The 23,157-nt window shown below is 41.2% G+C and overlaps 1 protein-coding gene across 16 annotated transcripts in view; it reads right to left on the bottom strand.

Moving 5' to 3' along the window:
* Positions 1-736: 736 nt before the first annotated feature.
* The window catches only part of LOC112131566 (ribosomal protein S6 kinase beta-1-like), a 252,973-nt gene continuing 230,552 nt past the window's right edge, over positions 737-23,157 (bottom strand). For 8 of the 16 annotated variants that reach the window (XM_063718653.1, XM_063718654.1, XM_063718663.1 and 5 more), the window contains 4 exons: positions 19,888-19,995; positions 12,484-12,581; positions 11,861-11,976; positions 10,992-11,165 (listed from right to left, as the gene is read on the bottom strand). In XM_063718653.1, coding sequence (XP_063574723.1) covers positions 11,062-11,165; positions 11,861-11,976; positions 12,484-12,581; positions 19,888-19,995 — 426 coding nt within the window. In that variant the 3' untranslated portion in view covers positions 10,992-11,061. Of the gene's footprint in view, positions 900-10,991; positions 11,166-11,860; positions 11,977-12,483; positions 12,605-15,583; positions 15,647-19,887; positions 19,996-23,157 lie in introns of those variants that run through there. The other 8 variants (XM_063718655.1, XM_063718662.1, XM_063718656.1 and 5 more) reach the window with 8 other exon arrangements.

A 23,157-nucleotide genomic window follows, 5' to 3' on the forward strand; every position in this document is an offset into this window, starting at 1 on the left:
ATGAGGCTTGTCAGTGCACCTCCAGGATGAAGACCAAAGGAATTGTGCAATTTCTAGTGGAATCATTTACACTTAAGATCTTATTTATTTATCAAAAGACTGCTTGCTGTGAGGTAGGAATTCTTAACCCCAATTTGCAGAAACTGAGACTTTGCCTGACACCACAGAGCTAGGAAAAGGTGGGCATAAGATCCTCACCAAGTCTGACTTCCAAAGGAAGATTTGAAAAGAAACCTCCTTGCTACCTGCCAAATCTCTGTAGAGCCAGCAGCCATGTTCCCACATGAAACAGGACAATGACAATAGCACCAGGAATACCTAGTCCTGGTCAGATGCCCTCATGAGCTCAACTCCGCAGGATGGGGACACCGGGCCCTGCTTAGGGGAAAGGAAGGGGGTTTGTAGAGGAAGCCCAGCCAGCCAAGCAACCAGAGATGGGAAAAACCCATTGGGAGGAACTTGCTTGCTCTAGCTGGGCTTTGCAAAGAACAGGAAAAGATGAGTCTGCACAGACAGAAATGGTCTAGAATGGCTGAATGTTTCATGTAGAACTTTTATGATTAATACACTTGTACCATTTCTTAGAATCATTTGCTTATTTAATTCCAGTGTATCAAGTGATAATTTTGTTGATATTTAGAGGCCCCTCAGTTAATTTCTGTGCGATTTTTGATTATATTTAATAAGGAAAATAATATGAAATGTCTAAGAAAAAAAGAAACAAAGCCAATTATTCCTGAGAATGTTTAAATTTATTGAAGTACACTTGTTAATTTTTAGTATAGAACCTACATTTCATAATAGAAAACCTTGGACTTGCCAGTGGTAGCTGCTGGAATGAGGTGTTTGTCCAGTACATCCAGAACATTGCCACAGATTAACTTTAGCTCAGTCTCAACCTGAAAAAATAAAAATAAATTTAAAAAAATCAGATCGTTGAAGTCTAGAAATTCTGTAAATTATTACACATTCTATGTACCTCTGTTTTTGTGGAAGAGAGCTTAGTGTTACAGAGAATTCGTTTCCCTCTCCAAACTCCCTTCCTCCCTTTTGACACAAAAGCAGAGAAAAGCTGCCTCTCCGTTAGCAAAAGTATCTTTTCCTTTCCGCACGCAATTACTGCCTCTCCGTTAGCAAATGTATCTTTTCCTTTCCGCACGCAATTACTGCCTCTCCGTTAGCAAATGTATCTTTTCCTTTCCGCACGCAATTAAGTGCTACACACACACACACACCACCCCCCACCCCAACACTCCCTCACAGTCCAGCGGAAGAATCACCAATGACTGAAATTAAACACCGATGCTTCTCGGTAAACACTGGTCAATTACATGAATATTTCACAAGGTAGCAACTATTGTGTCCATTTACTTGGGAAAACAGAAGCTAAGACATTAGCTGAAAGATCATCCCCTTGAAAGAACTTAATAAGCAGAGCTAGGATTTCAAGCCAGGCAGGGTGCAAGGGACAGCACAAAATTCAAACCCAGGCAGTTTGCCTTCAGTACTTATATTCCTAACAACATTCAACAGGCAATCCCTTTAGGGGAAGAGATCAAGAACTAGTTAAGATACCAAAAATCTGTGGACTAAAGTAACTATTGCCACTCATTTATATTCATGTATAATGCTGAAAATGTACGCCACCTCTTAAGGCACATACCCAGTTTACTTTTTTTTTTTTTTTTTTTTGAGAGGGAGTCTCACTTTGTCACCCAGGCTGGAGTGCAGTGGCATAATCTCAGCTCACTGCAACCTCCACCTCCCGGGTTCACGCCATTCTCCTGTTTCAGCCTCCCGAGGAGCCGGGACCACAGGCGCCTGCCACCACGCCCAGCTAATTTTTTTGTATTTTTAGTAGAGACGGGGTTTCACCATGTTAGCCAGGATGGTCTCGATCTCCTGACCTCGTGATCCACCTGCCTCGGCCTCCCAAAGTGCTGGGATTGCAGGCATGAGCCACCACGCCCAGCCTATTTTTTGTTTTTTAGACAGAGTCTTCCCCTGTCACCCAGGCTGGAGTGCAGTGGCCCTATCTCAGCTCACTGCAGCCTCTGCCTTCCAGGTTCAAGCAGTTCTCATGCCTCAGCCCCCTGAGTAGCTGGGATTACAGGCGTGCGCCACTGTATCGGGTTAATTTTTGTATTTTTAGTAGAGATGGGCTTTCACCATGTTGGACAGGCTGGTCTTGAATTCCTGGCCTCAAGAGATCCACCTACCTCGGCCTCCCAAACTACTGGATTATCGGTGTGGGCCACGTGTGGCCCAACTCTACTATTTCAATGAAGCTCCTGTACCCTAGGTCATCACTGACTTCCCAGTTGCTGAATCCAGTTGTCTTTACTGAGTTGGTCCTTAATTTAACTTTCTTCTGCATTGAAGCTACTGACTGACCACAGCATTTTGAAACTCTGTTCCTCTTATTACTGTGATTCTAGTTTCCTTATTTTTCGTCTTATCTCTTAAGTCTGTGGTTTCTCAGACTTCCTCACAATTCATTGCATATTTTAAAAACTCAAAAATATAAACCTCCTGAGCAGTTCAAAAATAATATACCTTTGAAATTTTTTAAACTTTTCGCAGTTGCAAGAATAGTTCAGTGATCACCAGTTGTTATCATTTTGCCATATTTTCTTTGTCTGTGTGTCCCTCCCTTTCTACCTGCCCCCACATATATGTATATCTATGAATATTCATGTTTTTTAACTTTAATAAATTTTCTCCCTCTACAATTTGAGAGTTAACTGCAGATTGCATAGCACTTTACCCCTAATTTCTTCTATATGTCTGCTAAGAATAAGGGCATTTTTTTTTTTTTTTTTTTGAGAATGAGTCTCACTCTGTCACCCAGGCTGGAATGCAGTGGCACAATCTTGGCTGACTGCAACCTCCACCTCCTGGGTTCAAGCGATTCTCCTGCCTCAGCCCCCCAAATAGCTGGGATTACAGGTGCCTGCTACCATGCCTGCCTAATTTTTGTAATTGTAGTAGAGATGGGGTTTTGCCATGTCGGCCAGGCTGATCTCAAACTCCTGACCTAAAGTGATCCAACCTCCTTGGCCTCCCAAAGTGTTGGGATTACAGATGTGAGCCTCCATTCCCGGCCTCTTTTTCCTTTTGTAATTAACAAGTGATCTATGGAATGATAGAAACAGTGTGAATATTCTGTCCCATAATAATCTTTACTTAATGGTTGCATCTGGATTGCCCCTTGCCCAAATCAAATATTACTATAGTGATTAGAAAATGGAGACTTTTCTATTTTCTCTGTATTTTTTCTATATTGTCATTCTTCTGTAAAGATTTTTTTATACTCCTTTTTTTTTTTTTGAGACGAAGTCTCACTTTGTCACCAGGCTGGAGTGCAGTGGTATGATCTCAGCTCACTGCAACTTCCGCCTTCCAGGTTCAGGCGATCCTCCTGTCTCAGCCTCCAGAGTAGCTGGGACTACAGGGATTCGCCACTGTGTCCAGCTAATTTTTTGTATTATTAGTAGAGATGGGGTCACACCATGTTGGCCAGGATGGTCTTGATCTCTTGACCCCATGATCCAGCCACCTCGGCCTCCCAAAGTGCTGGGATTACAGGCGTAAGCCACCGCGCCTGGCCCTATACTCCCTTTTTACATTTTTTTTCTTTTGAGATGGAGGTTCACTCTGTTGCCCAGGCTGGAGTGCAATGATGTGGTCTTGGCTCACTGCAACCTCCACCTCCCAGGTTCAAGCAATTCTCCTGCCTCAACCTCCTGAGTAGCTGGGATTACAGGTACCTGCCACCACACTCGGCTGATTTTTATATTTTTAGTAGAGATGGGGTTTCACTGTGTTGGCCAGGCTGGTCTTGAACTCCTGACCTCATGATCTGCCCGCCTCAGCCTCCTAAAATGCTGGGATTACAGGTGTGAGCCACTGCACCTGGCCCTTTTATTTTTTTTTCTTTCTTTATTTTTTGAGACAGGGTCTTCCTCCGTTGCCCAGGCTTGAGTGCAGTGGCACGATCATGGCTCACCACAGCCTTGGACCCCAGGCTGTCTCAGCTCACTGCAACCTCTGCTTCCCGGGTTCCAGTGATTCTCGTGCCTCAGCCTCTGGAGTAACTGGGAGTACAGGTGCTCACCACCATACCTGGCTAATTCTTGTATTTTTAGTAAAGATGAGGTTTCACCATGTTGGGCAGGCTGGTCTCAAACTCCTGGCCAACATGGTGATCCACCTGCCTTGGCTTCCCAAAGTGCTTCATATTGTTAGCCCTAATTTTAGTCGAATTCCATAGCGTTCTTCTTCTTTATTTTTATTTTTTATTTTTGAGATGGAGTCTCTATCTGTCCCCCAGGCTGGAGTGCAGTGGTGTGATCTCAGGTCACTGCAGCCTCCACCTCCGGGGTTCAAGCAAGTCTCTGCCTCCGCCTCCTGAGTATCTGGGATTACAGATGCCTGCCACCATGCCCAGAAAATTTTTGTATTTTTAGTAGACACGGGATTTCATCATCTTGGCCAGGCTGGTCTTGAACTCCTGACCTTGTGATCCACCCGCCTCAGCCTCCCAAAGTGCTGGGATTACAAGCGTGAGCCACTGCGCTCGGCCACATTCTTCTTTCAGTTCACATTTGGATATCCTTTTTTTCTACAGTGAGAACTCTGGTAACAACATAAATAAATGCAGTCATTTGTTCGGTTGTACAATATATGCATAATGAAAATTAGAATACCAATAGTATTTCCAGCTACAAACCTACTAAGTTTGATTTAATATTTCTTTGCAAGTTTTTGTGTGCTTACCTATAGGCCACTAAGGGTGTGCAGTCTAAAATTACTTAAGTATCTTTTTCTTACTGGGCGCAGTGGCTCACGCCTGTAATCCCAGCACTTTGGGAGGCCAAGGCGGGCAGATCATGAGGTCAGGAGTTCGAAACCAGCCTGGCCAACATGGTGAAACCCCAGCTCTACTAAAAATACAAAAATTAGCCGGGCATGGTGGCGGGCACCTGTAGTCCCACCTACTTGGGAGGCTGAGGCAGGAGAATCAGTAGAACCTGGGAGGCAGAGGTTGCAGTGAGCCGAGACCACGCCACTGCACTGCAGCCTGGGTGACAGAGTGAGACTCCGTCTAAAAAAAAAATCTTTTTCTCTTATATCTTTTTTCTCTTTCTCTTTCTGTGGTAAAGTTATTGGTGTAATAGTCAATTAAATTTATGTATTCCTATTGTATTCAGTTGTACTTCTCACCCCTCATCCTTGTTGATTTTATTTTACTTTTGAAATATATTAAACATTAATATGGTTCAAAAGAAAAAATCTACATTTTATAATTGCAGTAATATTTGATTTAGGAAAGAAAAAAATGGATGATGAAACCGTTGAGGTTTTACTCAGAAGGTATACTGAAAAGTCTTATTTCTTGTCCTTCCCTTCCATTATCGTTAGCTTTTAGTTTATCTTAGTTGTCTTCATTTTTGCAGGTATAAGCAGATACATATTATATATATATTCTCATTTCCCCTTTCTTGTACAAAAGATAGCATAGTATCCATGCTGTTGTACTTTTAAATACTCTTCTGTATCTTGCTTTTATGGAGATTTTCCTTATTTTTATAGCTTTGTTTAGATTCCTTAGGTTTGGGGCCAATATCCTATGTCCGAGCATTTAGGCTGTTTCCAGTGTTTCACTTTCACAGATAATGTTGCAACCAATAACCTGTGTGTTTGCTTTCCATATTACTTATGGAGATGTACCATCGGGGTAACTTCCTGGAACTTATACCTGGCATGTCTAAAACAGGGCATCATTTTCCCAAAACTTTTTCACTTTCATTTGACGATACTGAATGGCACCATTATCTAACCTATTACTTATGCAGAAATAAAGGTATCATCATTTCCTCTCATATCTAGTTTGTCAGCAAATGCAAATTATGTATTCTTAGCCTTTCATTTTTTTCTACCTTCATTTTCTTATAGATCTTCTTAGTTGGTTTATTATACTAGCCTCCTAACTAGCCTTATTTCTCTCCTAATACTCCCTACTGCTACTAGACGTGTCTGTCGTAAAGCCAAATATTTGTTCATTTCACCCAGACCTTCCTTTGTCCAGACCTTCCGTTTCCTGGCCTCTACCTACTTCTCTAGCCTAATCTCTAACCACTTCTAACCATAGTGAACTACTTGTAGATTCCCCAGACATATCCTGTCCTATCAAGCCTCTTTTGCACTGGAATGCCTTTTTTTTACCTTCTACATTTCCTGCTTTCTTTGTTTCTTTTTTTTCTTTTTTTTTTTTTTTTTACCATTTTTGTGGAGAATGGGGTCATGCTTGTTACCAGGCAGATCTCTGAACTCCTGAACTCAGGTGATCCACCTGCCTCGGCCTCCCAAAGTGCTGGGAATACAGGCGTGAGCCATGGTGCCTGGCCTATCTCCTCATTCTATATATGAGAAAACTGAGGCACAAATAGGTGAACTGGCTTGCTTGAGGTCACAGAACTACGTTGTGAACTCATGCAGCCAAGAACTTGCCGTGAACCAAGAGTCAATGCCAATAACCACCATGTTACAGGACCTCAATGCAGAGAAAGAACAGGATCTGGCAACTTTGTTATTACTTTCTCCTTTAAAACATTAAAATCCAGGAAGAAGTGCCCTTTCAGACAAGAAAAACTGATAGCTCTTTCCTACTGCTTTCTGAATCTTGGTTCCCACAAATTAAATAAACTAGGCTGTACTGTGTAAATAGCAGAGTGAACTGATGGAATTATTTGTTACAATTTCTAAGGTCAATTTGCAACATATAAAATTATATACAAGCAGGCAGTCATTGAAAATGTTTGTGGAAGGCTTATGAACTAAAGTTGATAAAAAGTATTAAGCAATATGTGGACACACACACATATATCCACCCTACAGAGCAGACAATCCCAAGTGCTACAGTGCTTGAGCAAATATCTTTAATGAAACTTAAGTAGAGTTACTGCCTTCCAAAATAAAAGCAGCTGCTTGTTTTAATATTATCAATGAGGAAGCTGTGATCAAAACGCATCAGCTGGAATTAAAAGTCATTTTTATTTCACTACTTTAATCCCTAGTCCTGAAACAAGGGAACAAGCCCCACAGTGTTACATTTCACTTGCTAGTAACTAAAGGAATGTATACTCATAACAAAACTTCCTAACCTTACGGAAAGACACAATAGAGAAAAGGAAAAGTTCTCCAGAAAATTTTCTCTCCAGAGATTATCATTATCTATGATTTTTATTTCTTCAGATTTTTTTCTATTCGTATATGAGGTCAGTCTCTATCTGCAGATATAGCTTTTATAAAACACAATTAACAACTCCAAAAGCCTTAGAGAGCAATGGAGAACTTCATTACAGCTTTGAGAAAATGAATAACTGAAAATTACATTGCATGTCACAATAAAACTTCCAAAATGTCCACGTTAGCCATTTTCCCTCCATCTCACAAAACTGCCCTTTCTCTCTTTCTTCCTCCAAACTCATAGCTACCTTGTCTCAAACCTACTTCCTCTTGTTTCTTTTCCTTTTATGTTTTCCTATTCCTAAGTAAAGCAGTCTATAGGCATTTTCAGTTTCCAGCCTAAGTGACCCCATGGTTGAACAACTTGTCAAGTAAATGAAGGCTGCTTCCCCCTTAGAAAGGTCCCCAAAGGGAGGACAGAAACAGCAACAGAAAACACTCATAATTTAATGTTATGGTCCTTTTCACACATATGTAGCTATATCTATTTTATTTTATTTTACTTTATTTTATTTTAATTTTTTAAGACAGAGTTTCACTCTGTCACCCAGGCTGGAGTGCAATGGTGCGGTCTCAGCTCACCGTGACCTCCACCTCCCAGGTTCAAGCAATTCTTCTGCCTCAGCCTCCCAAGTAGCTGGGATTACAGACGTGCACCACCATGCCTAGCTAATTTTTGTATTTTTAGTACAGACGAGGTTTCACCATGTTGGCCAGGCTGGTCTTGAACTCCTGACCTCAGGTGATCCACCTGCCTCAGCCTCCCGAAGTGCTGGGATTACAGCACTTTTACAGCATGAGCTGCCATGCCCAGCCTATTTTATTTTATTTTGTCTTATTTTATTTAGAGACAGTCTTGCTCTATCCCCAGGCTGCAGTGCAGTGGCGTGATCATAGCTCACTTGGCTAATTTTTAAACTTTTTGTAGATATGGGGTCTGGGTATGGTGCCCAGCCTGATCTTGAACTCCTAGGCTTAAGTGATCCTCCTGCCCTGACCTCCCAAAGTGCTGGGATTACAGGCGTGAGCCATCCTGCCCAGCCTGTATCTATTTTATAAGTTGGTTTTTTTGATTACTTTAATGCAAATGAGATTATACCATACTCTCTTCTTTGTCACTTCCTATTTTCATGTAATTTAAGTTAGACATCTGTTGATGTCAGTATAAATAGATCTAGATCATTTTTTATAGTTGTATAGCTTTCATTACATGGATGTTTCACAATTTATTTAGCTAACTACCTATTGTTGGACATTTGGTTATTTCCAAATTTTTGCTATTTTATATAATGCTGCACTTATATAAAATAGTTTTATATAATTATGTTTAATTATACTACTACTATGTCTGACAATTGACTTGTATCAAGAACATACAAAGAATTGTTACAAGTTGCCAGGCAGAGTGGCTCATGTCTGTAATCCCAGTGCTTTGGGAGGCCAAGTTGGGCAGACCTCTTGAGCCCAGGAGTTGAAGACCAGCCTGGGCAACATCGGGAGACCCCATCTCTACAAAAATACAAAAATTAGCCAGGCATAAGGGCACACATCTGTAGTTCCAGCTACTTAGAGGCTGAGGTGGGAAGACTGCTTGAGCCCAGGAAGTTGAGGCTGCAGTAAGCCAAGATCACACCACGGCACTCCAGCCAGCGCATCAAAGGCCCTGTCTCAAAAAAAAGGAAGAAGCGGGGGTGGCAAATAAGTAGAGTATAAGCCACCTCATCCAACCTGATTGGAACCAGTAGTTGACTGGTTAATCAGTTCAAGCAAGGAATCATAAAAATTGATGCATGTGCCGGGCATGGTGGCTCATGCCTGCAATCGCCTCACTTTGTGAGACCGAGGTGGGCTGATCACCTGAGGTTAGGAGTTCAAGACCAGCCTGGCCAACATGGTGAAACCCTGTCTCTACTAAAAATACAAAAGTTAGCCATGCATGGTGGCACACATCTGTAATCCCAGCTACTCAGGAGGCTGAGGCAGAAAAAAGAAGAAGAAATGCTATGTGAAGCCTTTTTATAAGGGCATTAATTTTATTCACAAGGGCAGAGCACTCATGACCTAATCACCACCTTGAAGGCCTCACTTCTTAACATCATCACATTAGGTCTTAGGTTATAACATGAATTTTGGAGGACTCAAGAAAAAAAAAGTGAAAGACAACCCACAGAATGGGAGAAAATACTTGCAAATTATATACAAAGTAGGCCCACTTTATTTGTGGAAAATATGTAGCCAGACACAGTGGCTCATGCCTGTAATCCCAGAACTTTGGAAAGCTGAGGTGGGAGGGTCACTGTCCCAGGAGCTCAAGACTAACCTGGGCAACATAGGGATACCCTATCTCTACGATAAATAAATAAAATTACCCAGATGTGGTGATATGTGCCTGTGGTCCCAGCTACTTGGGAGGTTGAGGTGGGAGAATAACGTGAGCCCAGGAGGTTGAGGCTGCAGTGAGCCAAGATCGCATTAATGTACCCCAGCCTGGGTGATAGACCGAGACCTTATCTCAAAAAAAAATCTATATATCTATATATATATTTATCTATATATAGATATAGATAAATATAGATATATAAACTTATATTTATAGTTATATCAATACATAAATATATAGCTATATATAAATATGTTTATAAATATATAGATACATATATGTAACAAAATATGTTCCAAGACCTCCAGTGTATACCTGAAACTGCAGGTAGTACCAAACTCTATAGATACTTTTTTTTTCCTATACATACATACATACTTATGATAAAGTTTAATTTATAAATTAGGTACTGTAATAGAATAACAACAATAACTAATAATACAAGAGAACGATTAGAATATACTTTTTTTTTGAGATGGAATCTTGCTCTGTTGCCCAGGCTGGAGTGCCATGGCACCATCTTGGCTCACTGCAACCTCCGCCTCCCAGGTTGAAGCAATTCTCCTGCCTCAGCCTCCCAAGTAGCTGGGACTACAGGCGCCTGCCACCCCTGGCTAATGTTTGTATTTTTAGTAGAGACAGGGTTTCACCATATTGGCCAGTCTGGTCTCAAACTCCTGATCTTGTGATCCACTCACCTTGGCCTCCCAAAGTGCTGGGATTACAGGTGTGAGCCACCGTGCCCGGCTACAATATACTTTAATATAAGTGACATGAATAGTTTTCTCTCTCTCTCAAAATACTGTAATATTTGGGATTGCAGCTGCCTGCAGGTAACTGAAACTGCAGAAAGCATAAGGGGGACTACTGTATCTGACAATGGACTTGGATCTAGAACACATAAAGAACTCTTACAACTTGATAATAAAAAGGATATAACCCAATTTAAAAATGGACAAAAGATCTGAACAGATATTTCTCCAAAGAAGACATACAAATGGCCAGTAAGGGCCAGGTGCTGTGGCTTATGCCTATAATCCCAGCACTATGGGAGGCCAAGGCAGGTGGATCACTTGAGGCCAGGAGTTCAAGACCAGCCTGGCCAACATGGCAAAAATCCATCTCTACTAAAAATATAAAAATTAGCCAGGCGTTGTGGCGCATGCCTGTAGTCCCAGGTACTCAGGCAGATGAGACACAAGAATCACTTGAACCCGGGAGGCAGAGGTTGCAGTGAGCTAAGATTGCACCACTGCACTCCAGCCTGGGCAACAGAGCAAAACCCCACCTAAAAATAAATAAATAAATAAAAATAAAAGAAAGAAAATAAATAGCCAATAAGCACAAGAAAGTACACTCAATTTCTGTCTTAGTCTGTTTGTGCTGCTGTAACAAAATACCTGAGACTGAGTAATTTATAAGCAAAAAATTTATTCCTCACAGTTCCAGAGGCTGGGAAATCCAAATTCAAGGTGATAGCACATTTGGCATTTGGTGAGGGCCTGTTCCATTGTTCCCGTTCTCGCAGAGGCATCTTCACACGGCAGGAGAAGAAAGGAAAAAAGAAGAAGAAATGTTATACGAAGCCTTTTTATAAGGGCATTAATTTCATTCACGAGGGCAGAGCACTCATGACCTAATCACCACCTTGAAGGCCTCACTTCTTAACATCATCACATTAGGTCTTCGGTTATAACATGAATTTTGGAGGACACAAACATTCAAACCATAGAAACATCGTTAGCCATAAGGGAAGTGCAAATCCAAACCACGTGAAGATACCACTTCACACTCACAAGAATGGCCATAATAAAACGACAGATAATAACAAGTGTTCGAGAGAATGTGGAAAAATTGAAACACTCATATGTTGCTGGAGGGAATGTAAAATGCTTTGCAATGAAGTTGGAACTGCTTTGGAAATAGTCTGGCAGTTCCTTCAAAGTTTAAACATAGAGTTATCATATGATCTGGCAATGCCAGGCTTCATCATATTCCCAAGGGAAATGAAAATATATGTCCACACAAAAACTTATACGTGAATGTTCATAGCAGCATTATTCATAATAATCAAAAAGTGGAGACAGCTGGGCGTGGTGGCTCCCAACACTTTGGGAGGCCAAGGCAGGAGGATCGCTTGAGCTCAGGAGTTCGAGACCAGCCTGGCCAGCATAGTGAAATGTGATCTCTACTAAAAATACAAAAATTAGCGGGACATGGTATACGTGCCTGTAATCCCAGCTACTTGGGAGGCTGAGGCAGGTGAACAGCTTGAATCCAGGAGGCGGATGCTGCAGTGAGCCAAGATCACACCACCGTACTCCAGCCTGAATGACAGACTGAGACTCCATTTAAAAAAAAAAAGAAAGTGATAAAACAGATAAATGAAATGTATTATATTCCTACAATGGAATATTATTGAGCCATAAAAAAACAAAAGGAAAGAAGTACTGACACATGCTATAACATGAATGAACCTTGAAAACATTAGGTTACTTGAAAGAAGCCAGTCACAAAAGACCACAAATTGTGTGGTTCCATTTATATGAAATGTCCAAGTATGCAAATCCTATCCTAAAAGAAAGTAAATTAGCGGTTGCCTAGGACTGAGGGATGGAGGAAATGGGGAGTGACTGCTCATAGGTATGGGATTTCTTTTTTGGGAGAAATGAAAATATTCTAAAATTGATTGTGGTGGCCAGGCTCAGGGGCTCACGCCTGTAATCCCAGCACTTTGGGAGGCCAAGGCGGGCAGATCACCTGCGGTCAGGAGTTCAAGACTAGCCTGACCAGCATGTAGAAACCCCATCTCTACAAAAAATACAAAATTAGCTGGGCATGGTGGCACATACCTGTAATCCCAGCTACTCGGGAGGCTGAGGCAGGAGAATTGCTTGAACCAGGGAGGTGGAGGTTGCAGTGAGCTGAGATCGTGCCGTTGCACTCCAGTCTGGCGAGAGAGTGAGACTCCATCTCATAAAAAAAAAAAAAAAAGAATGTTTCAGGCAGAGGGAAGAGAAGTGCAATGGTGCTATTTCAGGCAGAAGCTTGTCAGGTTTGCTGTGGTGTGGCTAATGTGGAAGGACTCAGTGGGAAGGAAAAGAGATGAGGGCAGAGTACTGGGCAGGGCCAAGTTAAAGCCATATGCATACTGTTACATTTTTTACTTGTCTAATATATTTCGGTAAATATAGACAAAACATTACAAATAAAGATGTAACTTTTGATGTTTGTAAGGTCATCTGTTATTTCCACTCCTTTTTTTTGAGATAGGGTCTCACTCTGTCACCCAGGCTGGAGTGCAGTGGTGCGACCACAGCTCACAGAAGCCTCGACGTCCTGGGCTCAAGCGCTCCTCCCACCTTAGCCTCCTGAGTATCTGGGACTACAGGCACATGCCACCGTGCCCCACTAATTTTTTATTTTTTGTAAAGACAGGATTACTCCATTGTACCCAGGCTGGTCTCAAACTCTTGAACTCAAACACTCTACCCACCTTGGTCTCCCAAAGAGCTAAGATTACAGGCATGAGCCACTGTGCCCAGCTTGTTATTTGCATTTGTGATTTTAAAACTCCATGTTTTTTATCATAAGATTGTCAGGTGCTTTCTGAACAGGAAATGCCTTAATTTATGACTCAAAATACAAACAAATGTAGGTGATCAAAGGCATATCTATGTCTTCAATGGAAATATATATACATATGTCATTAATGAAGACAACCTGAGAACATGAAATTCATGATATATTTTCTTTTCCATCACCTAGCCCCCTAAAGGAGAGATCTTTCATTCAGAGCCCTGGGTTTTGTTTTGTTTCATGATTTGCTTTTTTTTTAAAATAAGAGTTTATTTATTTCTCTATCTGGGACAGGGTTTCACTCCCATCAGCCAGGCTGGAGTGCAATGGCATGATCTCAGTTCACTGCAACTTCTGCCTCCTGGACTTAAGTGATTCTCTTGCCTCAGCCTCCCGAGTAGCTGGGACTACAGGCACATGCCACTGCATCCAGCTAATTTTTTGTAGAGACAGGGTTTCACCATGTTGGCCAGGCTGGTCTTGAACTCCTGAGTTCAAGCGATCCGTCTGCCTCTGCTTCCCAAAGTGCTAGGGTTGCAGGAATGAGCCACCGCGTGGCCAAAAGAGTTTATTTTTTAAAGAAAATTGACTTCTTTGAAAAAGTAGAAATGAGGCTGGGCGCGGTGGCTCACACCTGTAATTCCAACACTTTGTGAGGCCGAGGCAGGTAGATCGCTTGAACTCAAGAGTTTGAGACCAACCTGGCCAACATGGTGAACCCTGTCTCTACTAAAAATACAAACATTAGCCTGGTGTGGCGGCAGGTGCCCATAATCCCAGCTACTCGGGAGGCTGAGGCAGGAGAGTAGCTTGAACCCGGGAGGAGGAGGCTGCAGTGAGCCAAGATCGCACCATTGCACTCCGGCCTGGGCAACAAGAGCAAAACTCCATCTCAAAAAGAAAAGAAAAAGTAGAAATGAGGAAGTGGCCAGCCTGTGTGGGGATCTAATCAAACAAATCTTCCCTTGATGAGGGTAGTACTTAAGTTGAAAAAAATTTGCCTATATAATAAATATTGCAATACTTTATTTTATTTTACATTTTTTGAGATGAGGGTCTCACTGTGTTGCCCAGGCTAGTCTTGAACTCTTGGGCTCAAGGGCTTCTCCTGCCTCAGCCTCCCCAGTGGCTGGGCTAATAAGCACACACCACCGTGCCCAGCTCTACATACAGATTTTTTTTTTTTTTTTTTGAGATCCAGTCTTCCCTGTCGCCCAGACTGGAGTGCAGTGGTGTGATCTCCGCTGACTGCAAGCTCCGCCTCCCGGGTTCACGCCATTCTCCTTCCTCAGCCTCCGGAGTAGCTGGGACTACAGGCGCCTGCCACTGTGCCCAGCTAATTTTTTGTATTTTTAGTAGAGACGGGATTTCACCGTGTTAGCCAGGATGGTCTCGATCTGCTGACCTCGTGATCTGCCCACCTCGGCCTCCCAAAGTGCTGGGATTACAGGTGTGAGCCACTGCGCCCGGCCCATACTGATTTTTAAATTAAAAAAATCTACATTCTATATGCCCATCATAGCTTCTCCCTAATAAAATCTTTGTGAGTGTTTATGGGACTTCTTCCCTGGAAAATCTGCAAGCAGCCTGGTAGCTTTATATATACAGGAAAGCCAAAGGACAAACTAGGAATTATGTCAGAGATGGGGAAAGACTAAGGATTTTACCCAAATCAGTTGAGAATCAGCCTTAAGTATAAATGGGCCAGGTGTTGGTGGCTCACACCTGTAATCCTAGCACTTTGGGAGGCCAAGGCGGGCAGATCACTTGAGGTCAGGAGTTCGAGACCACCCTGGCCAACATGGCAAAACCCCGTCTCTACTGAAAATACCAAAATTAGCCAGGCATGGTGGCACGTGCCTGTAGTCCCAGCTACTTGGGAGGCTGAGGCAGGAGAATCACTTGAACCTGGGAGGCAGAGGTTGCAGTGAGCTGAGATCACGCCACTGCACTGCCGCCTGGGTGACGCAGCGAGACTCCATGTCAAAAAAAAATAAAAAAATAAAAAATAAATGAAGCACAATTAACATTTTATAATTTTATAGAGCAAAAGTTCATAAAAATAAATATTCTAATTAACTGTTTCTCCTACATCTTATAAACACTATTATCAAGCTCATTTAATATTGAAGATAAATTATATCATGGCATGGGTAAAGATTTTCGATAAGGAGTTGCTGAGATAAGAGTCAAAATTCTCCAGCATAAATTCACTGACAGGGATTTCTGTTCAATCTTTTTAAAATTCTAATATCCAATTTATTTCCTCTAGAGAATAACTCATGTAGAATCATAACCTCTTTGGTGGACCTTGATTTTTCCATCAGTAAAAGTATAGAACTAGTTTTGACTTAACAGTCAAGAAATGCCTACCGTCTCCATATCTGGCTGATGAGAGCGCCCTCATGTGTGCATTTTTTGTAATGTTTTAGAAATCTGAAAAAGACAATATTAATCTCAGCAGTAATACAATAAATAATATCTTCATTTGCACATTTATGATAGCTTCAGGTATTACTCAGTAAAAGCTAAAGGCAAATGCTGTAGTAGGTTAATCTTACTGTCGTTCACTATCAAACCTTTCATATGCCAATTTCATCCTAAAACAGTGAAGTTATTGTTTTGGTTTAAATTTTAATTTAATGACCTAAGGGATTTTTTCCCTTAAAACTTCTAAGTATTTCATTATAATATTATTTCATCATTAGGCTTAAAGGAAAATATGTGGTCAATTGAGTTGTTATTTATTATACATGATAGCTTGACATCATCTTTTTAGAGATGGAAAACAGCTCCAGGGACCAAGTCTAACTCAGGTTTTTGATATAAGAATTTACCTGTCGGCCGGGCGTAATGGCTCACACCTGTAATCCCAGCACTTTGGGAAGCCGAGGCGGGTGGATATAGGTCAGCAGATTGAGACCAGGAGTTCAAGACCAGCCTGGCCAAGATGGTGACACCCCATCTGTACTAAAACTACAAAAATTAGCCAGGTGGGATGGCAGGCACCTGTAATCCCAGCTACTTGGGAGGCTGAGGCAGGAGAATTACTTGAACCCAGGCAGCACAGGTTGCAGTGAGCCAAGTTCACGCCACTGAACTCCAGCCTGGGCAATAAGAGTGAGACTCCATCTCAAAAAAAAAAAAAAAGAATTTGTTAGTTTAAATCATAGCAATTTCTTCCTACTCAAAGAGACTACATTGGAAGAAGCCAAAAGAGAAGCTTATTTATTTATTTATATGCTTTATTTATTTATTTTTGAGACAGAGTCTTGCTCTGTCACCCAGGCTGGAGTGCAGTGGTGTGATCTCGGCTCACTGCAACATCCGCCTCCTGGGTTCAAGCGATTTTCCTGCCTCAGCCTCCCTAGTAGCTGGGATTACAGGTGTGTGCCACAACAGCCAGCTAAATTTTGTATTTTTAGTAGAGACGGGTTTTCACCATGTTGGCCAGGCTGGTCTCAAACTCCTGACCTCAGGTGTTCCACCTGCCTCAGCCTCCCAAACTTCTGGGATTACAGGCATGAGCCAGCAAGTCCAGCCTAGAGAAGCTTATTTTTTAAAAGAAAATATACAAAAAAATCAAAATCTCATAAGTCCAATTGTAATTTTTTTGGCGTTTAAAAAATGCTAATGCCCTCAAATATTCTCCTATCCAATCATTGTATTTTAAATGGCATTCCTCCAACAAATATTTGTTGAGCCCCCCACTATATGCCAGGATTGAAATGTCAAATTGAAGGAGGCAATAGCTACTGAAGTAAAGCAAAAAAAAGTACTGATTATTTTTCCTTCTATAAAATGACCTAGTAATAACGCTTTACCCAGGAGAGTTGCTGTAAAGATCTAATAACATGACATATATAACCATACCCCTAAAGAATGAGGTGTTATTAAAATGTTTGCAAGAGAAACCTTAGTAATTCCAAGCACATATTTTAGGAATGGTTTCTTGTGTAGAAAATCCTTGAATGTGAGGCTCTGCTGATTTTTGTAATGCATATTCTCTTCTTATGTATGTGGATTTTTTTTTTTTTTTTTTTTTGAGACAGAGTCTCACTCTGTTGCTCAGGCTGGAGTGCATTGGCATGATCTTGGCTCACTGCAACTGCCACCTCCCAGTTTCAAGTGATTCTCCTGCCTCAGCCTCCCGAGTAGATGGAATTACAGGTGTGTGCCACCACACTTGGCTAATATTTGTATTTTTAGTAGAGATGGGGTTTCACCATATTGGCCAGGCTGTTCCGGAACTCCTGACCTTGTGATCCACCCACTTCAGCCTCTCAAAGTGCTGGGATTACAGGCATGAGCCACTGTGCCCGGCCTATTTTTTTAACTAATGTTTAAAGAGACCCACTTTATGTACAGAATTCTGGCTACAACCTAACACATGAGTTGCTCTGTTCATCAGTTATAGCCAATTTAAGTAATTGTGAAAAGCTCAGCAATACTTTAACTGGCAATGAAAGCTTCAATATCTCACGTTTACCACCACAACTTTGGATTTCTTGGTAGCTAAATAAAATGCTTCTATTTTGTGGGGGAAATACTTTCACATAAGTTGAAATTCTGCAATGTTCAATTGACAAAAAGGTCTCTATGTTAAATCAAAGCTATAAATTCCACATCAGTAATACATGAGAGAGAAAAAAAGCCAAAATTAAAGTGATTCATGCTCACTTCCCTAACTGAACCTAAGATTTTACTAACAGAGATGCCGTAACTTTGATCACGCACACATCAAACTTGAATTTAAAAACATACATGCACTCACTCATCTTTTATCTCTTATGTAATTAATACTGTAAGATTATATTTTGCCTACATGCTCTATATTACTAATTTATAGGATTATTACTATTCAGTGTTGTTTACTTGAAACCATACTGTACTATACACAACTTTTGCATTCCATGCTAACTTTATTTTTTTTAATTAATTTTTTTTTGATACAGAGTCTCACTCACTCTGTCACCCAGGCTGGAGTGCAGTGGCATGATCTTGGCTCCTGCAACCTCTGCCTCTCGGGTTCAAGTCATTCTCCTGCCTCAGCCTCCTAAGTAGTTGGTACCACAGGTACATGCCACCACACCCGGCTAATTTTTGTATTTTTGGTAGAGATGGGGTTTCACCATGTGGGCCAGGCTGGTCTCGAACTCCTGACCTCAAGGTTATAGGCATGAGCCACCATGTCCCAACCCCATGCTAACTTTAGAGCTTATTTCACATCCCGTAAGATACAACACTACTTGTGTTACGTAGTGAGCAGTGTGGGGAAGAAAAGCATAGAATTAAGTTAGTGACAAATCCAGTGAACTCAAAAAGAGGGAAAAAAACACTCCCAAACAATTGTTGTCCCCATATTCTATTCTCCCTAGAGGTAGTCCAAAAAGGAATGACAAAAGAAAAAAAAGGATACAAAATGAGATAATGGTTCATGTGACATATAAGTACAGTAATAAAATAAACATATATGATATTTAAGCAAAATAGTATGTATGCATTGATGGTCATCTGATATAAATCCATCATTTCTGTTGGCCAATATCTAAAACCTTTACTTTTCTGAGGAGACAAGCTATAAATCTATACAGATATTTCTACAATGAGAATTCACTATTACATATGAACCAATATAATTTGGTGTCAAATATTCACAATTAGTTTTAAAAAATCCCCTACTTGGCTGGGCGCGGTGGCTCATGCCTATAATCCCAGCACTTTGGGAGGCCAAGGCGGGTGGATCATAAGGTCAAGAAATTGAGACCATCCCGGCCAACTGAAGCCCTGTCTCTACTAAAAATACAAAAATTAACTGGGCATGGTGGCAGGCGCCTGTAGTCCCAGCTACTCAGGGGGCTGAGGCAGGACAATCACTTGAACCCAGGAGGCAGAGGTTGCAGTGAGCTGAGATCGCGCTACTGCACTCTAGCCTGATGACAGACTGAGACTCAGTCTCAAAAAAAAAAAAAAAAAAAAATCCCCTACTTATGTTAAGAGCACCAAAAATAGGGCCAGGAATGATGGCTCATGCCTATAATTTTGGCACTTTGGGAAGCCGAGGCGGGAAGATAGCTTGACTCCAGGAGTAAAATAGTGAGACTCTGTCTCTACAAAAAAATAAAAAATTAGCTGGATGTGGCACACACCTGTAGTCCAGGTACTCACGGGGCTGAAATGGGTGGATCACTTCAGCCTGGGAGGTCAAGGCTGCAGTGAACTGTGATCACACCACTACACCCTACACCCAGCCTGGGCTACAAGGTGAGACCCTGTCTCAAAAGAAAAAAAATTAAAAAGGTACCAAAAATCTATAGCTCTTTCAGGAATAAAATACATGTAGTTAGTGAGGTTTTTCTCTCCCACTGCTATAACTTAATTTTTGGTTGAGATGCTAAGCCAAACATCATTTTAAGTCTGTGGCCCAACTGAAAAAGGGAATCATACTCTTCAAAGAATTGTACATTCCCACTCTAATTGCTAAAATAAAATGTTGGATTATGAAAATCAATTTTGTAGGTATCAATAAGTTATAAGAGCATGGCTTATTTAAAAAAAAAAAAAAGTGGGCCAGGTGACCTACGGAGCTGCAAAGCAAGCAAACTGAATTTACTTATCGAAGAGCCCATCCTCATACTTAAAATTTCCCATGACTACATGGAAATTCTTTCACTTACCAGAAAGACCTGATTGGCACTTTCACTGAGAGCTGCGTCATCTGGGCTGTCGACAGGTGTCTGACGTGTAAACTTGGAATCAAACTGACTTACATCCTCTTCAGATTGCTTTATACAAACAAAATAATTTAGAAAATAATGAATAGTCTATATGACATCAATCAAATGCACTGTAAGCTCTGGGAGCTCTTTTCGCAGGGTTTAACTATAATAAAGTATTAGAATAGTCTTAGCAGGCACAGAATGAAGAAAAAAATGCAAGTGGAAAGTACTGAGTCAAATTACATCTTCAAATCTTAAACATGCACTAAAATAGATTTTAGTACACTGTTATTCCTATTAAAACTGTGAATATATCAACTAGGCATGGTGGCTTACGCCTGTAATCCCAGCACTTTGGGAGGCTGAGGCGGGCAGATCATGAGGTCAGGAGTTCGAGACCAGCCTGGCCAATATAGCAAAACCCCCTCTCTACTAAAAATACAAAACATCAGCCGGGCGTGGTGGCGGGCGCCTGTAATCCTAGCTACTCGGGAGGCTGAGGCAGGGGAATTGCTTGAACCTGGGAGGCAGAGCTTGCAGCAAGCAGAGATCATGCCACTGCACACCAGCCCAGGTGACAGTGTGAGAGTCTGTCTCAATTAAAAAAAAAAAAAAAAAGAATACATCGAGCACAAAACAAGCTGGAAAAAATGTGAATATCAATTTCCCCTCTCACAAAGCTTCAGTGTGCCTAGTCCACTGGCTAAATCCCTGTTTAGAGATAATTAATTCAGTTGGCTACTGCAGGTTTGTAATAAACCTGAAAAACTACTGAAGCAGAGTTAAAACATGAATAATACTGGTAAGATGCTCCAGTTAAAATTTCTTCCCGCAGCTTATTTCATTCCTTTAGAAATCTAAAGGAGCAAAAATAATTTTCTATTCCGCATGGGTTATGCTATATTTCCTTGTGAAAGTATAGTTGTCACTTCAGTTGTAACCATGAGATTTATTTATTTAATTCCTTCTCTGTTTCCCAAAATATCTGGTTAGACTCTTGGGCCAAATGTGGGAAGTAAATAATAATTTAGAATATCTGACTTAATAGAAAAAGATGACCACACTGACCTTATAATTCTCTTGGAGCCCAGACTGTGAACCTGCACTCCCTGGAGGAATGGCTGATTCCAAGTGTGGGGAAAATGTACAAGGTAAGCATAGAACACCAGTTTCCTTATTTTGCTGTCTCGTACAACACCAGACAATGTGCTCATGTCAAAAGGACTCAGAACCCAACATGAAGATGCACCCAGCATTCACTGCACCCAGCATTCAACGAAGGGAAAAAATGAGCATCAATAAAAATAACTGCCAGGTGCGGTGGCTCACGCCTATCATCCCAACACTTTGGGGAGGCAGAGGCAGGTGGATTGCTTTTGTGCTCAGGATTTGAAGACCAGCCTGGTGAACATGGCAAAACCCCGTCTCTACCAGAAACACAAAAATTAGCTGGGTATGGTGGTGTACCTGTGGTCCCAGCTACTCAAGAGGGTGAGGTGGAAGGATTGCTGGAGGCCGGGACGTCAAGGCTGCAGTGGGCAGAGATTATACCACTGCACTACAGCTTGGGTGACAGAGTAAGACCCTGCCTCAAAACAATAAATGAATAAATAAAAATAACTGCAATGAAATGAAACACAAATATGTTAAAACGTGTAAGTTCATAACATACTAAAAAAGAAAAAAACACACACACAAGGTTCATTGGTCAATTTTGGAAGATGCTAGGGAGCTAATTCATTATTTTGAAAACTAGGAAAGAATCAAACATACATCCTGCCTTTCCTGTATGAACTGTACCTTGGGTAACTAACTGATCAAAGAATTTCTCTTTATGAAAGAATTCCAGCTAACAAAGAAAGAAGAAATAACAGAATAAGACCATTTCACAAACACCTGATGAAATTATAAAAGTAGGCCAGAGTTTCTCAACCTCAGGGCTACTGACATCTTAGGCCTATTAACACTTTGCTGTAGGGGGCTGTGCTGTGCTGACTCTTACCCCTGAAGGTACCTATAGCATTCCCTCCCGCAAGCTGTGACAATCAGTGTGTCTCCAGACATTGCCAAATTACCCTGGTAGTGAAATCCTGACACAGACAGTGACCACGAACATAACTAAAAAAAACACACATACACACACACAAGTACACATTATGCCTCCTGATCAAAGCATATGCAATATTGAGAGTTTAATCTGAATCAGATCAACCACCTAAATTTAACTACCAGTTTTTGCAAATTTGGGGAACAGATGAACATAGTCAATGATACTCTGGGGATAATATCAGCAAAATCAAAATTTGAGAATTCTACAGGACAAATGACCCCGTTTCTTCAATAAATCAAGAGGGGAATCTATAAATGAAAAGAGACCTAAGAGACATAGTAACCAAACTACATACAGACCTTGATTAAATCCTTACAAACAGGAGAAAAAAAAAAAAAAAGAATGGAACAACAACAACAAAAAAAATTAGGTGGGGCAACACAGGGAGACCTCATCTCTAGAAAAATTCAAAAAATTGGATGTGGTGATGCACCCCTGTGGTCCCAGCTATATGGGAGGATCCCTTGAGCCTCGGAAGTTGAGGCTGCCATGAGCCACTATCATGCCACTGCACTCCAGCCTGGGCAACAGAGAAAGACCCTATCTCAAAAAAAAAAGAGGAAAAAAAAACTGGGGAAAGTGTCAGCTTCTTAGGTGTGATGACGGGATGACAGTTATGTTTAAACAAGATGATCTAATTATTTTTAAGCTGGGCAGTAGGTGTATGACAGTTATCCTCCTTACAATTGTTTATTGTTTTTAAAAGTGGGTCACATTATGCTCCATGACCAAAACATAATCACCATCATCATCCTCCTCCTTCTCCACCTACAGCCCAAAGAATGGAAAAAGAAACTGTGTTTTCTCAGATTCTGAGGTGGCAGAAAGACAATAACACACTAACTCATTTACTCATAAACATATTGTTATGAGTTGAATCGTGTGCCTTACCCACCCCCAAAAATTTCATATGTTGAAATTCTAACCTCTAGTTCCTCAGAATGTGACCTTATTTGGAAAGGGTTATTGCAGATGTAATTAGTGAAGATGAGGTCCTACTGGAGTAGAGAGGAACCCTAATCCAATATGCCTGGTATCCTTATAAAAAGGGGAAATTTGGCCACAGATATGCACACAGGTAGAACACCATGTGAACATGAAGGCAGAGATCCGAGTGA

This window comes from Pongo abelii, chromosome 19 (genome assembly GCF_028885655.2).
Source record: "Pongo abelii isolate AG06213 chromosome 19, NHGRI_mPonAbe1-v2.0_pri, whole genome shotgun sequence".
Taxonomy (NCBI): domain Eukaryota; kingdom Metazoa; phylum Chordata; class Mammalia; order Primates; family Hominidae; genus Pongo; species Pongo abelii.